This window comes from Pongo pygmaeus, chromosome 20, assembly GCF_028885625.2.
Source record: "Pongo pygmaeus isolate AG05252 chromosome 20, NHGRI_mPonPyg2-v2.0_pri, whole genome shotgun sequence".
Classification (NCBI taxonomy): Eukaryota; Metazoa; Chordata; class Mammalia; order Primates; family Hominidae; genus Pongo; species Pongo pygmaeus.
In genome coordinates this window covers 14,812,353-14,829,394 of record NC_072393.2, presented here as the reverse complement: position 1 = coordinate 14,829,394, position 17,042 = coordinate 14,812,353, and the positions used below count along the sequence as shown (strand labels likewise).

Genomic DNA, 17,042 nt, shown 5'->3' with positions numbered 1-17,042 from the left:
CGACAAGAGTGAAACTCCATCTCAAAAAAATAAAATAAAATAATCCATATAAACTAACCCATTTCTGGCCGGGCGTGGTGGCTCACGCCTGTAATCCCAACACTTTAGGAGGCTGAGGCGGGTGGATCAGTTGAGGTCAGGCATTCGAGACCAGCCTGGCCAACATGGTGAAATCCCACCTCTACTAAAAATACAAAACAAAAAAAATAGCTGGGCGTGATGGCAGGCACCTGTAATCCCAGCTACTCGGGTGGCTGAGGCAGGAGAATCGCTTGAACCCGGGAGGCGGAGGCTGCAGTGAGCCAAGATCTCACCACTGCATTCCAGCCTGGGCGAAAGAGCAAGGACTCTATCTCAAAATAATAACAATAATAATAATAATCTATTTCCGTGGTTCTGAGTCACTCAATTTATGAGTAATTTGTTAGAGTCACTATAGGAAACTAATATGTACCCCAAGGGGCAAGACCCCAATTTCCCTTTGTAGAGGTTTTTACTAAAAGTAAGAGGAAATGCAACTCAGATTGGCTTCAACAACAAGGAACATTCATCAGGCCCATGGGGAACATTAGGTTGGGTTTCCATAACTGAGACTCAGAACAAGAGTGTCTCAAACAAAATAGAATGTATTTCTTAGCTGACAGGCTCAGTATAAGCAAGTGAGAGACTCTAACAAATGGAAAAACCTTCCCCCGCACCGCACGTGGGCAGTGGGGTAGCCCCGGTCTTAATTGAGGTAGGAGGGCAGCAGCAGATTAACCTCCCTTTCCATTTAAAACTGACTCTAGGGACTGGGCTTTCCTCTTTTACATGGCCTGATGTCATAGAGCCTTCCCAAACTGTAGGAGGGTAAATGTGACTGTACCCATTCTAGAGATGGGAAAATGGAGACCTGTCTGAGAAGGAAGAAAGAGCCCATCTGTTTGCCAACATCTGCTAAGCACACACAGGCTAATCAGGCTCCAGATGGATGGGGGTGGGGAGCAGCTCCAAACAGACATAGGAGGATAGGAGAAGGGGAAAAGTAACAGGGGGAGGGACAGGTAAATAGGTCAAAAGGACTGACGGTATATCTGCCCATCAAGAGCACTTTTTGGGCTAAGCATGGTGGCTCATGCCTATAATTCCAGCACTTTGGCAGGCCAAGGCAGGAGGATCTCTTGAGGCCAGGAGCTTGAGACCATCCTGGGCAACAAAGTGAGACCCCAACTATACAGAAAAAGAAAATTTTTTAGGCCGGGCACAGTGGCTCACGCCTGTAATCCCAGCACTTTGGGAGGCTGAGGTGGACGGATCACCTGAGGTCAGGAGTTCGAGATCAGCCTGGCAAACATGGTGAAACCCTGTCTTTACTAAAAAATACAAAATACGGGTGTAGTGGCAGGCACCTTAATCCCAGCTACTTGAGAGGCAGAGGCAGGAGAATCATTTGAACCCAGGAGGCAGAGGTTGCAGTGAGCTGAGATCGAGCCATCGCACTCAAGCCTGGGGGACAAGAACGAGACTTCTCTCAAAAAAAAAAAATGTTTTTTAATTAGCTGGGCATGGTGGTGCATGCCTGTAGATCCAGCTACTTGGGAGGCTGAGGTGGGAGGATCGCTTGAGCCCAGGAGATTGAGGCTGCAGTGAGCTGTGATCACACCACTGTGCTCAAGCCTGGGCAACAGAGCAAAACTCTGTCTCCAGAAAAAAAAAAAAGCACTCTTAGAGGTAAGGGGACCTTCCTACAATAAAGGCTGGGTGGTCTCATGGTATAGGGGTGATAGCTACCTGGCCAATACCATCCCTCAGGACTTGGCACACAGTAGGTATTCAGGAACCGATGTTGGAATCCAGCCCCATTCACTGAAATAATAAGGCTATGAGCCCAGGCTGCTTCCAGCTCAGGCCCATTCTTGCTGTGTGACCTCGGGGGTGTAGAACAACATCTCTGAGCATTAGTCTCCTGATATGTCAAACAGGGATTCATTTGTTCATTCATCGATTCAACAGATAAGCACTGACCACCTACTCTGTGTTAGGCTCTAACACATAAGAACCAGAAATACATTGGTGAACAACAAAAAATTTTACCCATGGGAGCAGCAACAGGGAGAAAGAGAGTGAATAAAATAAATAACTCAACTATGTTAGAAGTTATGTTAGATAGTCATAAATAGAAAAAAGAAGAAAAACACAGGTGCAGTGGTGTGAGCCTATAGTCCCAGCTACTCAGGAGGCTGAGATGGGAGGAGCACTCAAGCCCAGGAGTTTGAGGCTGCAGTGCATTATGGTCATGCCTGTGAATAGCCACTGCACTCCAGCCTGGGCAACACAGTGAGACCCCATCTCTAAAAACAAGAAAAGAAAAAGAAGTAGATGGTCAGGCACAGTGGCTCATGCCTGTAATCCCAGCACTTTGGGAGGCCGAGGCTGGGGGATCACCTGAGGTCAGGAGTTTGAGACCAGCCTGGCCAACATGGTGAAGCCCTGTCCCTATTAAAAATACGAAAATGAGCTGGGCTTGGTAGTGTGCGCCTGTAATCCCAGCTACCAGGGAGGCTGAGGCAGGAGAATCGCTTGAACCTGCGAGGCGAAGGTTGCAGTGAGCCAAGATCGTACCACTGCACTCCAGCCTGGGTGACAGAAGGAGACTCTATCTCAAAAAAATAAAAATAAAAAGTAGAAACAGAAAAAGAAAAAGAAAGAAGGAGAAAGGAATCACATGTACATGGGGGATTGCAATAAAGAGGAGGATCAGGCTGGGCGTCGTGACGCACGCCTGGAATCCCAGCACTTTGGGAGGCTGAGGTGGGTGGATTACCTGAGGTCAGGAGTTCAAGAACAGCCTGACCAATATGATGAAAAACCAGCCTGAGTAAGATAGGGAGACCCTGTCTCTACAAAATTAATGAAATATCCCTCTGATATTTATCATATCACAGGGTTTACACCCTGTGATATTAATGAAAAAATTAACCAGCCATGTTGGTACACACCTATAGTCCTAGCTACTCAGGAGGCTGAGGTAGGAGGATCCCTTGAGCCCAGGAATTCAAGGCTGCAATGAGCTGTCATTGTGCCACTGCACTCTGGCGTGGGCAACAAAGTGAGACCCTTTCTCAAAAAAATAAAATAAAAACAAAATTCCAGACCATCCCTTCTCATCCACTCTGTCTGCCATTTTTCCCCTTAACCATTGTCACAGTCTTACCATACCTCACATTGCACATACCTAACTTCCTAATCGTGTTCTCTGCCTGTCTTCCACCTATTAGCAGCTCAACTCCATGAGGGCAGGGATTTGTGTCTGTCTTGTTCACTGCCTGCCACATGGTAGGTGCTCAATGAATGTTTGTTGAATGAGTGAGTGAACTCCTGCCTGCCAAGCCCTGTCTAAGGCCACCCCTAAAGCCCCACCCCTCCAGGCTTTCTCATCCCTGCAATACCAGCCAGCCACCCTCAATGCACACGGCAGCAAACCTTGGGTGTCGGTAGCACTCCTGCCTGGATTAGAGACAAGTGTTCTGTCTGCCCCATAAGCAGAAGTGGGGCCTGCCCTGGGAGTCTTCTGCTGAGGCCTCACTGACCTTGTTTTTCCTCCTTCCCTGAAACTGAATCCCCCAGAGCATCTGGTCTCCCAACCAGCAGACTGTGGCAAGGTGCAGACACCACTCAGAATTTCCTTCCCCACCTCAGGTCCCATGTGGGCCCTCTGAGGCTGCTCTGCTCACAGAGTGCAAATGCAGCCCCTTCTGGCACAGACCAGATGGGGCAGGACAGGAGAGCAAGGGAAGGAAGAAAGGCAGAGGCGGGGAACTGTGGCCAATAAACCGGGTCCTGGCTCATGCCTGTAATCACACCACTTTGGGAGGCCGAGGCGGGAAGATCACCTGAGGTCAGGAGTTCGAGATCAGACTGGCCAACATGGTGAAATCCCGTCTCTACTAAAAATACAAAAATTAGCCGGGCGTGGTGGCGGGCGCCTGTAATCCCAGCTACTCAGGGGGCTGAGGCAGGAGAATTGTTTGAACCCAGGAGGCCAAGATTGCAGTGAGCCGAGATCTCACCACTGCACTCCAGCCTGGGTGACAGAGTAAGACTCCGTCTCAAAGAAAAAAAAAAAAACCAGGTCCCCTGGGAGTGGTGGGCAAGGGACACAGGAAGGTCCCCTTGGTGGGTGGTTGATAAAGAAAAAAACAGGAAGGATACGGATCATGGGTGATGGAGGCCCTCACATGCTGCCTAAAATCACCCTCACCCAAATATTGATACAGGAGATACAAAGAAATTATTTAGGCAGATAGTGAGGGTAAGCAAGTCCTTGGCAGAGCTTCCCTTTTAACAAAAAGCAGCCCAGGCTGGGCTCAGTGGCTCATACCTGTAATCTCAACACTTTGGAAGGCGGAGGCAGGCGGATCATCTGAGGTCAGAAGTTCGAGACCAGCTTGACCAACATAGCGAAACCCCGTCTCTACTAAAAGAAAAAAAAATACAAAAAATTAGCCAGGCGTGGTAGCAGGTGCCTATAATTCCAGGTACCCAGGAGGCTGAGGCAGGAAAATCACTTGAACCCGGGAGGCGGAGGCTGCAGTGAGCCAAGCTCGCACCATTGCACTCCAGCCTGGGCAACAAGAGCAAAACTCCAGCTCAAAGAAAACAAACAAACAAAAAAGAAAAAAACAGCCCAAGAAATTATTTTTTTTTTAACAACGAGCATCCTGAGAAATTGAGCTGCAGACATAGATAAGCAAGCTGGAAGCTTGCATGAGAAAATGCCAGCAGCTGTGCCAATAGAAAGGGCTACCTGAGGGCCAGTCATGTTCAACATGCAGTCTCCATCTTCCCTTTTATTATCACGTGTACAGTAAAAAAAAAAAAAAAAAAAAAAAAAAAAAAAAAAAAAAAATGGGCAAGATGGTGCAGGCCAGGCAGAGAACCTACCTACATAATGAAAGATTAGGGTGGGGGGACTTCCAGAAATTCGTGCCCTATGCACATGGCACACCTAGTCCTAACCAGTTTTTGCACCCTATGCAAATAGCACACCTGGCCCAACCAATCTTTCAAGCCTTATGTAAATCAGACACTGCCTGCTCACCAAGCATCTATAAAACCCCCTGCATTTCACCTCAAAACCGGCAACCTGTTCGGGACCCCTCTCTCTGCAGCAGAGACAGCTATTCTTTCACCTATTAAACTTCCACTCTTGGCCAGGCGCAGTAGCTCACGCCTGTAATCCCAGCACTTTGGAAGGCCAAGGTGGGTGGGTCATTTGAGGTCAGGAGTTCAAGACCAACCTGGCCAACGTGGTGAAACCTCATCTCTACTAAAAATACAAAAAATTAGCCGGGTGTGGTGGCACACACCTGTAATCTCAGCTACTCAGAGGCTGAGGCACAAGAATCGCTTAAACCCAGGAGGCAGAGGTTGCAGTGATCTGAGATCCTGCCGTTACACTCCAGCCTGGGCAACAGAGCAAGACTCCATCTCAAAAAATAAGTAAATAGGCCAGAAGGGTGACTCACACCTGTAATCCCAGCTACCTGGGAGGCTGAGACAGGAATTACTTGAACCCAGGAGGTGAAGGTTGCAGTGAACCGAGATTGTGCCACTGCACTCCGGCCTGGGTGACAGAGCAAGACTCTATCTCAAATAAATAAATAAATAAATATAAACTTCCACTCTTAACCTCACTCCTTGTGTGTCCACATCCTTGATTTCCTCTGCTGTAAGACAACGAATCTCAGTTATCACCCCAGACAACAGCCCTTTCAATATCATTCCCCCCAGGTCCCCAATGCTCGGTAAGGCTAGGCCAGGCTGAACCATTTGAGTCCTGGAAGCTTAGAATGAAATGGGCCACATGCCTCCACGCCCAACCCCAGAAATCCCTGGCTTGAATCCCTTCAGCCTCTGGGGAAATGACTGGTCACAGTAGCCTCCTTTGTTTGGCTTTCTAGCGCCAGACTGTGACCTGGATGAAAGAAACAATAGTGAGCATGTATTGAGCGCCTACTGGATGCCAGGCACTAAGCGCTTTTGATGCAACCATCTGATTCTTCCACCTTCTCTATTTATTCCTGTGTTTATTCAACAAATTATTTATTTTATTGTATTGTTTTGTATTTATTTTCAGAGACAGGGTCTTGCTCTGTTGCCCAGGCTGGAGTGCAGTGGCATGCCCAGGCTGCTCACTGCAGCCTCAACCTCCCAGGCTCAGGCGATCCTCCCACTTCAGCCTCCCAAGTAGCTGGGACTACAGGTGCATGCCACCAGCCTCGCTAATTTTTTTATTTTTTTGTAGAGACAGGGGTCTCCCTATATTGCCCAGGCTGGTCTCAAAGTCCTGTTCTCAAGTGATCCTTCCGCCTCCACCTCCCAAAGCCGTGTAATTACAGTCGTGAGCCACCGCACCCAGTCTATTCAACAAATATTTTCTAAGCATCTACCGCACGCCAGTTCTGTTCTAGGTGTAGTAATATGGCAGTGAACAAGACAGACAAAATTCCCTGCTTCACAGAGCTGAGCTGAGAGGAGAGACCAATAATAAGCAAATAAATAAGGCAAATTGATCACAGTTTAAATGGTGCTAAGTGCAAAGGAGGAAAATAAAGGGCCAGCATGATGGCTCATGTCTATAATCCCAGCACTTTGAGAGCCCAAGGCGGGTGGTTTGCTTGAGCCCAGGAGGTTGAGATCAGCCTGGGCAACATGGCAAAACCCCATCTCTACAAAAACACAAATATTAGCTGGGCGTAGTGGCACGCACCTGGAATCCCAGCTACTCGGGAGGCTGAGGCAGGAGGGTCGCTTGAGCCCAGGAGGCAGAGGCTGCAGTGAGCCGAGATCATGACACTGCACTCCAGCCTGGGTAATAGAGCAAGACCCTGTTTTGAAAAAATAAAAAAATAAAGCCAGGAAAGGGGTGGAATCCATCAGGAGGGGAGCCCTCGCTGGCTGGGAACATTATGAGATAGGTATCACAAACCTCATCTTACAGATGAGTAAACTCAGTCTCCGAGAAATGAAGTCACTTCTGGAGGTCACACAGGGAAAGTGAGCTAGTACTGTAATTTGCCTCTCTGGATTCCCTTTGAGCTCTGACCTCTGGGTGAGCACCTGAAGCACAGAGAAAGGAAGATTAAGGAGACACGCCCAGAACAGGTCAGGGTTACCAGGTGCAGCTGTGCAGGCTGTGCACTGCACAACTCCAGAAGCACCATTCACAGAGATCACAATGTGAATGCTGCCCCCTTGAGTCTAGAAGGGCACAAGAATCACAGATTAATGTGGTGGCCTGGAGATAGGGACAGGTCACACAGGTAGCCCTGGAAAGAAGGTCTCATCTGGATGCAGTGGTTCACGCCTGTAATCCCTGCACTTTGGGAGGCCGAAGCGGGTGGATCACCTGAGGTCAGGAGTTCAAGACCAGCCTAGCCAACATCATGAAACTCCGTCTCTACTAAAAATACAAAAAATTATTTGGGAGGCCGAGGCGGGCGGATCACAGGGTCAGGAGATCAAGACCATCCTGGCTAACATGGTGAAACCCCATCTCTACTAAAAATACAAAAAAATTAGCTGGGCATGGTGGCGGGTGCCTGTAGTCCCAGCTACTCGGCTGGCTGAGGCAGGAGAATGGCGTGAACCCAGGAGGCAGAGCTTGCAGTGAGCTGAGATTGCACCACTGCACTCCACCCTGGGCGACAGAGCGAGACTCCGTCTCAAAAAATAAAAATAAATAAAAATACAAAAAGTTAGCTGGCCATGATGGCACCCACCTGTAATCCCAGCTACTTAGGAGGCTAAGGCAGGAGAATTGCTTGAAACTGGGAGGCAGAGGTTGCAGTGAGCCGAGATCGCACCACTGCACACCAGCCTGGGCAACAAGAGTGAAACTCTGTCTCAAAAAAAAAAAAAAAAAAAGAAAGAAAGAAAAAGAAAAGTCTCTATTGCCAGTTGTCTATTCTCAATAGCTTGCTTTTTTCACTTAATATATCAGCAGCCACTTCCCCATGTCAACACATAAAGATCTAGTTGAGTAATTCTCCCAAAGCTGGTTACTAGACCAGCAACATCACATCACCTGGGAATTTTTATAGACAGGGTCTCACTCTGTTGCCTAGGCTGGAGTGCAGTGATGGGATCACCGCTCACTGCAGCCTGGAACTCCTGGGCTCAAGTTATCCTTCTGCCTCAGCTTCCCGAGTAGTTAGGACTATAAGCGTGCACCACCACCACCACACTCGCCTTTTTTTTTTTTTTTTTTTTTTTTTTTGGAGAGATAGTCTCCCTATATTGCCCAGGCTGGTCTCAAACTCCTGAGTTCAGGAGATCCTCCCATCTCAGCTTCCCAAAGCTCTGAGATTACAGGTGTGAGCCACTGCCCTGGCCCATTTTTTTTTTTCCATTAGACTGTTTTTCTGTTCCATTAGACTGTAAGCTTGAAAGACAGGAACCACGTCTGCCTTTCTGACCAGTGGACCCAGCATACCATACAGTAGATGCCTAATACATGTTTTGTCAGACTGGGGGAAAATATATATTAGATATTAATATTATATATAATATATATTTAAAAATTGTTTAAAGATTGCATATATATATACATATAATTTATTTGAAATTTCAGCTTTAAATAATTGTTTTTGGCCAGGCACAGTGGCTTACGCCCATAATCCCAACACTTTGAGAGGCTGAGGCAGGAGGATCCCTGGAGCCCAAGAGTTCAAGGTTGCAGTGAGCTATGATTGTGCCACTGTGCTCCAGCCTCGGCGACAGAATGAGACCCTATCTCAAAAAATAATAAAATAATAGTAACTGTATTTATGAATAACTTTTATTTAAATTAAATTTACCAAAATTTTTCTTGGACAGGAACTGTGGCTCATGCCCGTAATCCCAGCATTTTGGGAGGCTGAGGCGGGGGAATCACTTGAGGTCAGGAGTTCGAGACCAGCCTGGCCAACATGGCGAAACCCCGTCTCTACTAAAAATACAAAAATTAGCTGGGCGTGGTGGTGGGCGCCTGTAATCCCAGCTACTCAGGAGGCTGAGGCAGGAGAATCATTTGAGCCCAGGAGGTGGAGGTTGCAATGAGCCGAGATCGCACCAATATACTCCAGTCTGGGCGACAGGTACTGTGTCTCCAAAAAAAAAAATTCTTAAAGTGACTTTATTCAAAATTACATACATTAACGATATAATAGATATCGTGCCTTTTTTAAAAGAAATTTGAATGTTTTCAAAGAAAAAACTTTTTGGAAAATGATATGAAAAATAATTTTAATATATGCTTTAGCCTCGGGCTACCAGAAGAGCCCCAGATAGGGTCGAGGGAGGCCTCAGTCCCACACCGTCCCCTTCTGCCCCGCCCAGATGGATTTCCAGGCTCAGGGAAGTCCCCTCTCGGGTCCAACTGTATCCTGCGAAGGGACGCAGCACCTGTCCCGCCTCCGCCTGTCCGCGAGGTGACGCCAGGCGGACCGGAGCGATCCTCTGGAGTCCTTCATCTCTATGATCTCCGCAGCGGCCTAAGCGACCCGGAAGCCGTGTCTGACTGAGGGGTCAGTGGTTCCGGGTAGGAGCTAGGTGACCCACGGCTGCTGCAGGGGTCTGCAGCGACTGCAGCCATGGGGGCGCACCTGGTCCGGCGCTACCTGGGCGATACCTCGGTGGAGCCCGACCCCCTGCAGATGCCAACCTTCCCGCCCGACTACGGCTTCCCCGAACGCAAGGAGCGCGGTGAGGCCCAGTGCGCAGGCGCAGCCAGAGGGCGTGGGGCGCGGGTGCCTGAACCCCCGAACCCTTGGCACCCCAGGGCTGGGCTCTAACCTCAGGTGTTGTATTTGGGTTTGGGTCTAGACTAGGAGTCCACAGGACGTGCGTGACCCCACCTGAGTGTGGAGGCGTTCCAGCCCAAGGGCACGGCTTGAGCAAAAGCCAGGGAGCAAAAGTGAGGCGACAAGTGGGGATTCGGGCAGGAATGCGACGCGCAGAGCTGGGTCGAGTCTTTTTATTTTTTTTCTTTTGAGACGGAGTCTCGCTTTTTCTTTCAGGCTGGAGTGCAGTGGCTTGGTCTTGACTCACTGGCAGCCTCCACCTCCCGGGTTCAAGCGATTCTCCTGCCTCAGCCTCGCGAGTAGCTGTGATTACAGATGTGTACCACCATGCCCGGCTAATTTTTTGTATTGTTAGTAGAGACGGGGTTTCGCCTTGTTGGCCAGGCTGCTCTTGAACTCCTGACCTCAAGTGATCCGCCCGCCTCGGCCTCCCAAAGTGCTGGGATCGCAGACGTGAGCCACCACGCCCAGCCTCGGGCCAAGTCTTGGGGGACGTGGGGAGTCATGGGAGGGCAGGGACACGTTCATTGTACCCCCTTTCTGATGTCGCTGCAATTGTGGGGTATGCAAAAGGAAATAAGGAGGATTCGCAACGCAAATACTGTCCTGCAGAGTGCTTTGTTTTGCTTTGAGACGGGATCTTGCTCTGTTGCCCAGGCTGAGTGCAGTGGCGCGATCACAGCTCACTGCATCCTCGACCTCCTGGGCTCAAACGATCCTCCTGCCTCAGCCTCCCGAGTAGCTGGGACTACAGGAGCGCCCCAGGATGTCAGGCTGATTGTTTATTTTTTGTAGAGATGGAGGTGTTGCTATATTGCCCAGGCTGGTCTCAAACTCCTAGGCTCAAATGATCCTTCTGCCCAGCCTCCCAAAGTGCTGGGATTGCAGATGTGAGCCACTACGCCTAGGACGGTTTTTTGGTTCGTGTGTTTGTTTTTGCTTTTAATGTAGTAATATCACGGGCATACCGAGCACCAGCTCTGGGCCACGTCCCACGTTAGGCACTGCAGATACAGCAGGGAACTGGAGGGATGCAGACACTGTCTCCAGAGAACTCACAGCGCAGTGGGAAAAATTGTGGAATCAGGCAGAGCTGGGGGATGTCAAGGCAGGCTTCCAGGAGGCAGTGGCTGGAAATAAAGACGTGAAGGGTGGCCGGGCGCGGTGGCTCATGCCTGTAATCCCAGCACTTTGGGAGGCTGAGGCGGGCAGATCACCTGACGTCAGGAGTTTGAGACCAGCCTGGCCAACATGGTGAAACACCATCTTTACTAAAAATACAAAAATTAAGGCCGGGCACGTGTCTCATGCCTATAATCCCAGCACTTTGGGAGGCTGAGGCGGGCAGATCACGAGGTCAGGGGATTGAGACCATCCTGGCCAATATGGTGAAACCCTGTCTCTACTAAAAATACAAAAATTAGCCAGAGGCGTGGTGGTGCGCACCTGTAGTCCCAGCTACTCAGGAGGCTGAGGCAGGAGAATCGCTTGAACCCAGGAGGCGGAGGTTATAGCGAGCTGAGATCACACCACTGCACGCCAGCCTGGGCGACAGAGCAAGACTCCATCTCAAAAACAAAATACAAAAATTAGGCCGGGCATGGTGGCTTATGCCTGTAATCCCAGCACTTTGGGAGGCCAAGGCTGGTGGATCACCTGAGGTCAGGAGTTCGAGACCAGCCTGGCCAACATGGTGAAACCCCGTCTCTACTCTACTAAAAATACAAAAATTAGCCAGGTGTGGTGGCGCGTGCCTGTAATCCCAGCTGTCTGGGAGGCTGAGGCAGGAGAATAGGCTGGAACCCGGGAGGCAGAGGTTGCAGTGAGCCAAGGTCAGACCACCACACTCCAGCCTGGGTGACAGAGCGAGACTGTCTGGAAGAAAAAAAAAAAACAAAGATGTGAAGGGGCATGAGTAGGGGTTGACCAAAGAGAGGTGGCAGAGCCAAAGCTTCTAAGCAGAGGAGGGACACAATCAGGTTTGGTTGGTCAAAAGGTCCCACTGTCTGCTGAGTGGGCGACAAGCTTGAGACAGAGACCTCTAAGCAGCCTGGATTTGAGAGAAAGTTGGGAGATGGTATAATCACTCCAGTGTCCTCACTCCAGGTAGTCCTTCCGTCCCAGCTGAACCTGCAGTTCATTGGTCCGTCCACCTCCCTCCCACTGCCTCACATATCTTGCTTTGCCCAAGATCAGCTTTGCAAACACTAGTAACCTGCTGCCCTTCTCTCTTGCTTACTCTGGATAAACTCACCTCTTTCCCTTCCTTAGTGTCTATCCCCGTGCAACTGAACATGATGGAGTGGGGGAAGATAAGAAACAAACAGCTCTAAGCCAGGCAAAATGGCTCATGCCTGTAATGCCAACGGTTTGGGAGGCCAAGGCAGGAGGATTGCTCGAGGCCAGAAGTTCAAGAACAGCCTGGGCAACATAGCAAGGCCCTGTCTCTACAATTTTTTATTTTTATTTTTTAGTTAGCTGGGTGCAGTGGCACATTCCTGCAGTCCCGCTGACTGGTCTCCCGATTGGTACTCCAGTGGATTCTTTATGCTGCCTGGCCTTTCTCTTACCTCCTGATCCTTCACTCTCTCCCTCCCTCCTAGATCACTGTCCCCTGCCCTCTCTTTCCTCCTTTCCACCCCCTTTCAGCCAGTCACTTTGCTCACTGTAACATCTGCCTTCCCGGTTCAAGCGATTCTCCCACCTCAGCCTCCCAAGTAGCTGGGATTACAGGTGCGTGCCACCACACCCGGCTCATTTTTGTATTTTTAGTAGAGACAGGGTTTTACCGTGTTGGCCAGGCTGATCCCGAACTCCTGACCTCAAGTGATCCACCCGCCTCGGCCTCCCAAAGTGCTGGGATTACAGGCATGAGCCACCGCGCCCGGCCCATATTTATTTATTCGTTTATAGAGATGGGCTCTCGCTCTGTTGCTTAGGCTGGAGTGCAGTGGGGTGGTTATCACCCACTGCAGCCTCAAACTCCTGGGTTCAAGCGATCCTTCCGAGTAGCTCTGGCTACTCGGTGTGCACTACCGTGCAAAGATAATTTTATTATTTTTTCTAGACATGGGATCTTTCTGTGTTCCCCAGGCTGGTCTCCCTAATACTTAAGCACTGCCAGACACGCTGTGGTGCTCTGTCTTCTGTCTGTTCTGTGTCTCCCTCCGAGGGCAGGGACACTTGTGTGTTGTGTTCCCTGCTGTATCCCCACCACTAAGCACACAGTAGGCAGTCTAAAGTCCTTGCTGCCAGCTGATTATAAGTTCGAGACAAAAGAGGGAGGAGTCTAGGATTGCCACCTGGAGCTCCAAGTGCAGATAGGGAATGGCCGGGGGCTGCAGGTGATACCCAGGCCTGGGGCTCAAGCGAGGTGTGGGGTGGAGGGATATCGGGCTCATCTACATAAGGGGCAGCAGCAGAGAAAAAGGCTCTCATGCCGGGCGCAGTGGCTCACACCTGTAATCCCAGCACTTTGGGAGGCCAAGGTGGGTGGATCACCTGAGGTCAGGAGTTCGAGACCAGCCTGACTAACATGGCGAAACCCCATCTCTACTAAAAATCCAAAAGTTAGCTGGGCATGGCGGCAGGTGGCTGTGGTTCCAGCTACTCAGGAAGCTGAGGCAGGAGAATCGCTTGAACCTGGGAGACAGAGGTTGCAGTGAGCTGAGATCTTGCCACTGCCCTCCAGCCTGGGTGACAGAGTGAGACTCCATCTCAAAAGAAAAGAAAAAGGCTCTCAGAACAAAGCGTAAGGTACGGCAGCCACAGAGATGGGCGACCTGGGGAGGCGGGATGTGGGAGGGGCCACAGGAAAGAAGGAAGCGGGAGGCTGGGGTCCTGGGCTGTTGGGTGGCCCTGTGAGAGCCCGTGTCTGGGCAGTGAGGGGGTGGGGCAGAAGCCAGGGAATGGGACAAGGGGCAGGAGAGGAGGACCTGGGCTTCAGTGGGATGAGAGAATCGCAGCTGGGAAGCAGAGGGGAGAGAAGCCAGCCGGGGACGACTGCCATTGAGATGTGAATGTCTCGTCTCACTTGCGCAGATGGGAAGGAGCTGGGACCGAGAAAGATGTGGACGTCAGGAAGGCTAGGGAGGCTGGGTCTGAGGGAGGCGGCAGGGAACGAGTGCAGGATCGCCAGGCACAGGCTCCGGGGTGAGTGTCCAAGATTCCTCACGCTCCCGTCGGCCTCCTCCTGAAGGTTGATTTGTCCGGAGTCGGGTTTGCTAGGTGAGTGGGGCACTGGGACCCAGATACTAGTCCAGCTGTCTTCTGAGCCCACGCCTAAGTACCTTACAGGAACTGTTAGCTCAGTGGATGCTCGGGTAACTTCCATGACCGGATGGTCAGTTCTGAGGCTGAGAGAGAGGCCACGCCACCGGCCAGTGCAGAGCTGGGACTTGGGCGGGTTGCAGGCAAGAAAGGCTGAGAGTGCTGCCTGGAGCTCCAGGTGCAGGTGGAGGGGCTGAGGGGTACTCTGGGAGAAGGTGGATTCTGAGCTCGGACTCTGGAGAGCGGGGCTGTAGAGAGCTGGGGACGGGCATCCCTGTGGGAGGGGAGGCAAGGATCCCGCACGGGATGTTGAGGTGCCTCAGGGTGATGGAGAGCCACCTTCTCCTGTCTGGGCCTTGGTGTCTGGAGTTACCTTTGTGCAAATTAGAAAAGGAGGCCCCTTCAGGACAGTGCATCCGTCAAAGGCATCTGCCATGCACTGCCATCTGCCACCTGGATGTGAATGGGGGACACCCCAAGCCGTGCCTTCCTGATGCCGTGTGCCTCAGTCCCCTGGGGATCCCCGGAATTGGGGTGGGGGGCCTCCAGCCTGGTTGAGTCCTGCCCACTCCCTGCAGAGATGGTGGCCACGCAGCAGGAGATGATGGACGCGCAGCTGAGGCTCCAGCTGCGGGACTACTGTGCCCACTACCTCATCCGGCTGCTCAAGTGCAAGCGTGACAGCTTCCCCAACATGCTGGCCTGCAAGCAGCAGCGGCACGACTGGGAATACTGCGAGCACCGCGAGTGAGCACCCCCACACCGGCCCACCGACACCCCCAGCCCGCAACACCTCATACCCCCAGCCTTCCATACCACTGGCCCACCCAAGCCCCCCGCATGCCCAGCCCGCCCGAGCCCCCCTCACCAACACCCACAGCCTGCACCCCACCCAGGCCCTGGCCCCTGGCAGGATGTGGCTCCAGAGGCCAGGGCCCTGAACTGCCACTGAAGTTTCTAGCCGGGCCCCACCTTAGTCCCAGAGAGGGCTCTCTAGGGGCCTGTTGGATGGGGACAGGGCAGGTGTTTGAAGCCACCTAGGGGAGTGGCCAAGCCCAGGTTCCAGTGGGAAGCCCTGCCACCTGCGTGGGCAGACCCCAGACCCAAGCCACAGGCACTCGGACATGTCTTCTTCAGAGGCCTCCCCTACAGTGCTCTGGGACAGCCCCTCTGCTTCCCAGGGCTTGGGGGCGTGTCCTGGCCAGGAACCCTGACAGCCTGCCTCGTGCTTTTCCCCAGCTATGTGATGCGCATGAAGGAGTTTGAGCGGGAGCGGAGGCTGCTCCAGCGGAAGAAGCGGCGGGAAAAAAAAGCGGCAGAGTTGGCCAAAGGCCAGGGACCCGGGGAAGTGGACCCCAAGGTGGCCCTGTAGGGGGTGCACCCCCCCACCCTATGGACCAGTCAAATAAAAGCCTTCAGGCCCCTCAACCAGAGTCCCCTCTTACTGCTCCGACGCGAGGGTGGGGAGAGAGGGAAGGGCAGTGTGGTGGTCCCCAACCCCGGAAGTGAACAGACAGAGCCAGAGTCCGACTGGGGCAGGCGGGCTTTATTCCGGGTGCTGGAGAGCTGTGGGCCCCACTCCTCCCCCAGAATACCACCGGGGTGAGGGGCTGAGCCCCAGCAGGGGTGAGCGCTCAGAGCAGGAAGGGGATGATGGGCATGCGCAGGGGCGGGTAGTCCCGGAACTCCTTCAGGTAGCTGCGGTGCTTGCCCTTGGCCCAGATGGTCATCTGGGTGAAGCCCACCAGGGAGAACAGGGCCACTGCAGGAAAGAACGGGCGTCAGGGAGGGGCTGCCGGCCCGGAGGGGCAGGGCCCTGCCAAGGGAGGGCGGCAGGCTCACCTGGGAGACACTGCGTCATGATGGCGAAACCGATCCAGGACCCCACCTGTGGGCAGGGGCGGAGAGTGAGGGTGGCCAGGGCTGGGCAAGGCCTGCTGTTCCGCCAGCCTCGCACCCCGTGTATGTGGCTGTCCTGGACTCAGCCAGTCATCTCCCGCCGCCCCTGCTTTCTGAGTCAGGGATGGGAACCCAATTCCAGCGGAGGCGGGGCTGTATACGGCGGAAGCCCAGCGGCACACGCCTCCCGGCCCCCACAGCAGACAGGCCGCGGTCTCCACCTCCCAATGCTCCCGGTGCAGGTGGCAAAAGCAGCTGCCCAGCCAGGCGCCCCCTCCTAGGGGCTGGTCCCTCCACATGGGACCCCAAGTCCCAGGGCAGAGGGGTAAGGCAGCCCCTCACCTCGTAGGTATAGTTGGGGCAGGACACCAGCAGGAAGAGCCACGTGAAGGGGTTCTTGGTGGGGTATGGGATCTTCCGGGTCTTGGACCCTGGCAGGCAGGACAGAAGGAGAAAGTCAGACCCCCTCACCCAGCCCAGCTGTCCCCCTGCCCCCAGCAGGCACTCACCAGCGGGCCGCAGGTCCCGCAGGGCCATGTGGATGGAGAAGTTGCCGAGCTGGCAGATCTGTCAGAGAAGCAGGATCAGCCTAGGGCCGCCCAGACTCCCCCGACCCCGTCCCCACACCCAGCCTCCTTACCACAAAGATGGCGAGCGCCACTTTCACCTGCTGAGCTCCGTAGGCTGAAGAGGAAGCAGGGAGGGGAGGCCCATGAGGGGAGTACCCGCTGGGTGGGGACCGTGGGGGAAGGAAGGACGGTCTGAGGCCACTTACTAGGGGGCGTGTAGAGAGGGTGATTGATGTAATAGGCCATCCACGCGGCGAAGCCCCAGTAGTAGGTGCAGTTCTGAAAGGGAGCGGGGCAGGGATGGGACTTGGGCCAGCGCCGGACAGGGCAGATTCTGCCCATGTCTCATCCCGAGGGGCCTGGGAGCATGGTGGGAAAGGACATGAGGGGCCTTGGGGCGGGGCTGGGGAGGATAGGCTGGGCCAAGGGGTGAGACTAGGGCAGGGCTCTGTGAAGGCGTGGTGGACAGGAGGGGCCTGGG

The 17,042-nt window shown here is 52.8% G+C and overlaps 2 protein-coding genes across 4 annotated transcripts in view; one reads left to right on the top strand and one right to left on the bottom strand.

Moving 5' to 3' along the window:
- The first annotated feature begins 9,440 nt into the window (after positions 1 to 9,440).
- On the top strand, positions 9,441 to 15,521 carry NDUFB7 (NADH:ubiquinone oxidoreductase subunit B7). Its single transcript, XM_054461763.2, has 3 exons — positions 9,441 to 9,726; positions 14,672 to 14,840; positions 15,333 to 15,521. Exons 1-3 carry the CDS (start codon positions 9,615 to 9,617, stop codon positions 15,463 to 15,465), a joined length of 414 nt encoding a protein of 137 aa, XP_054317738.2. The 5' UTR covers positions 9,441 to 9,614; the 3' UTR covers positions 15,466 to 15,521.
- A 97-nt stretch (positions 15,522 to 15,618) lies between these two features.
- Positions 15,619 to 17,042, bottom strand: part of TECR (trans-2,3-enoyl-CoA reductase) — a 37,196-nt gene continuing 35,772 nt past the window's right edge. For all 3 annotated transcript variants that reach the window (XM_054461761.2, XM_054461760.1, XM_054461759.1), the window contains exons 8-13: positions 16,768 to 16,840; positions 16,633 to 16,676; positions 16,502 to 16,559; positions 16,335 to 16,423; positions 15,936 to 15,981; positions 15,619 to 15,855 (exon numbers count right to left, since the gene is read on the bottom strand). In XM_054461761.2, the coding sequence (XP_054317736.1) occupies positions 15,728 to 15,855; positions 15,936 to 15,981; positions 16,335 to 16,423; positions 16,502 to 16,559; positions 16,633 to 16,676; positions 16,768 to 16,840 (438 nt within the window). In that variant the 3' untranslated portion in view covers positions 15,619 to 15,727. The remainder of the gene's footprint in view (positions 15,856 to 15,935; positions 15,982 to 16,334; positions 16,424 to 16,501; positions 16,560 to 16,632; positions 16,677 to 16,767; positions 16,841 to 17,042) is intronic.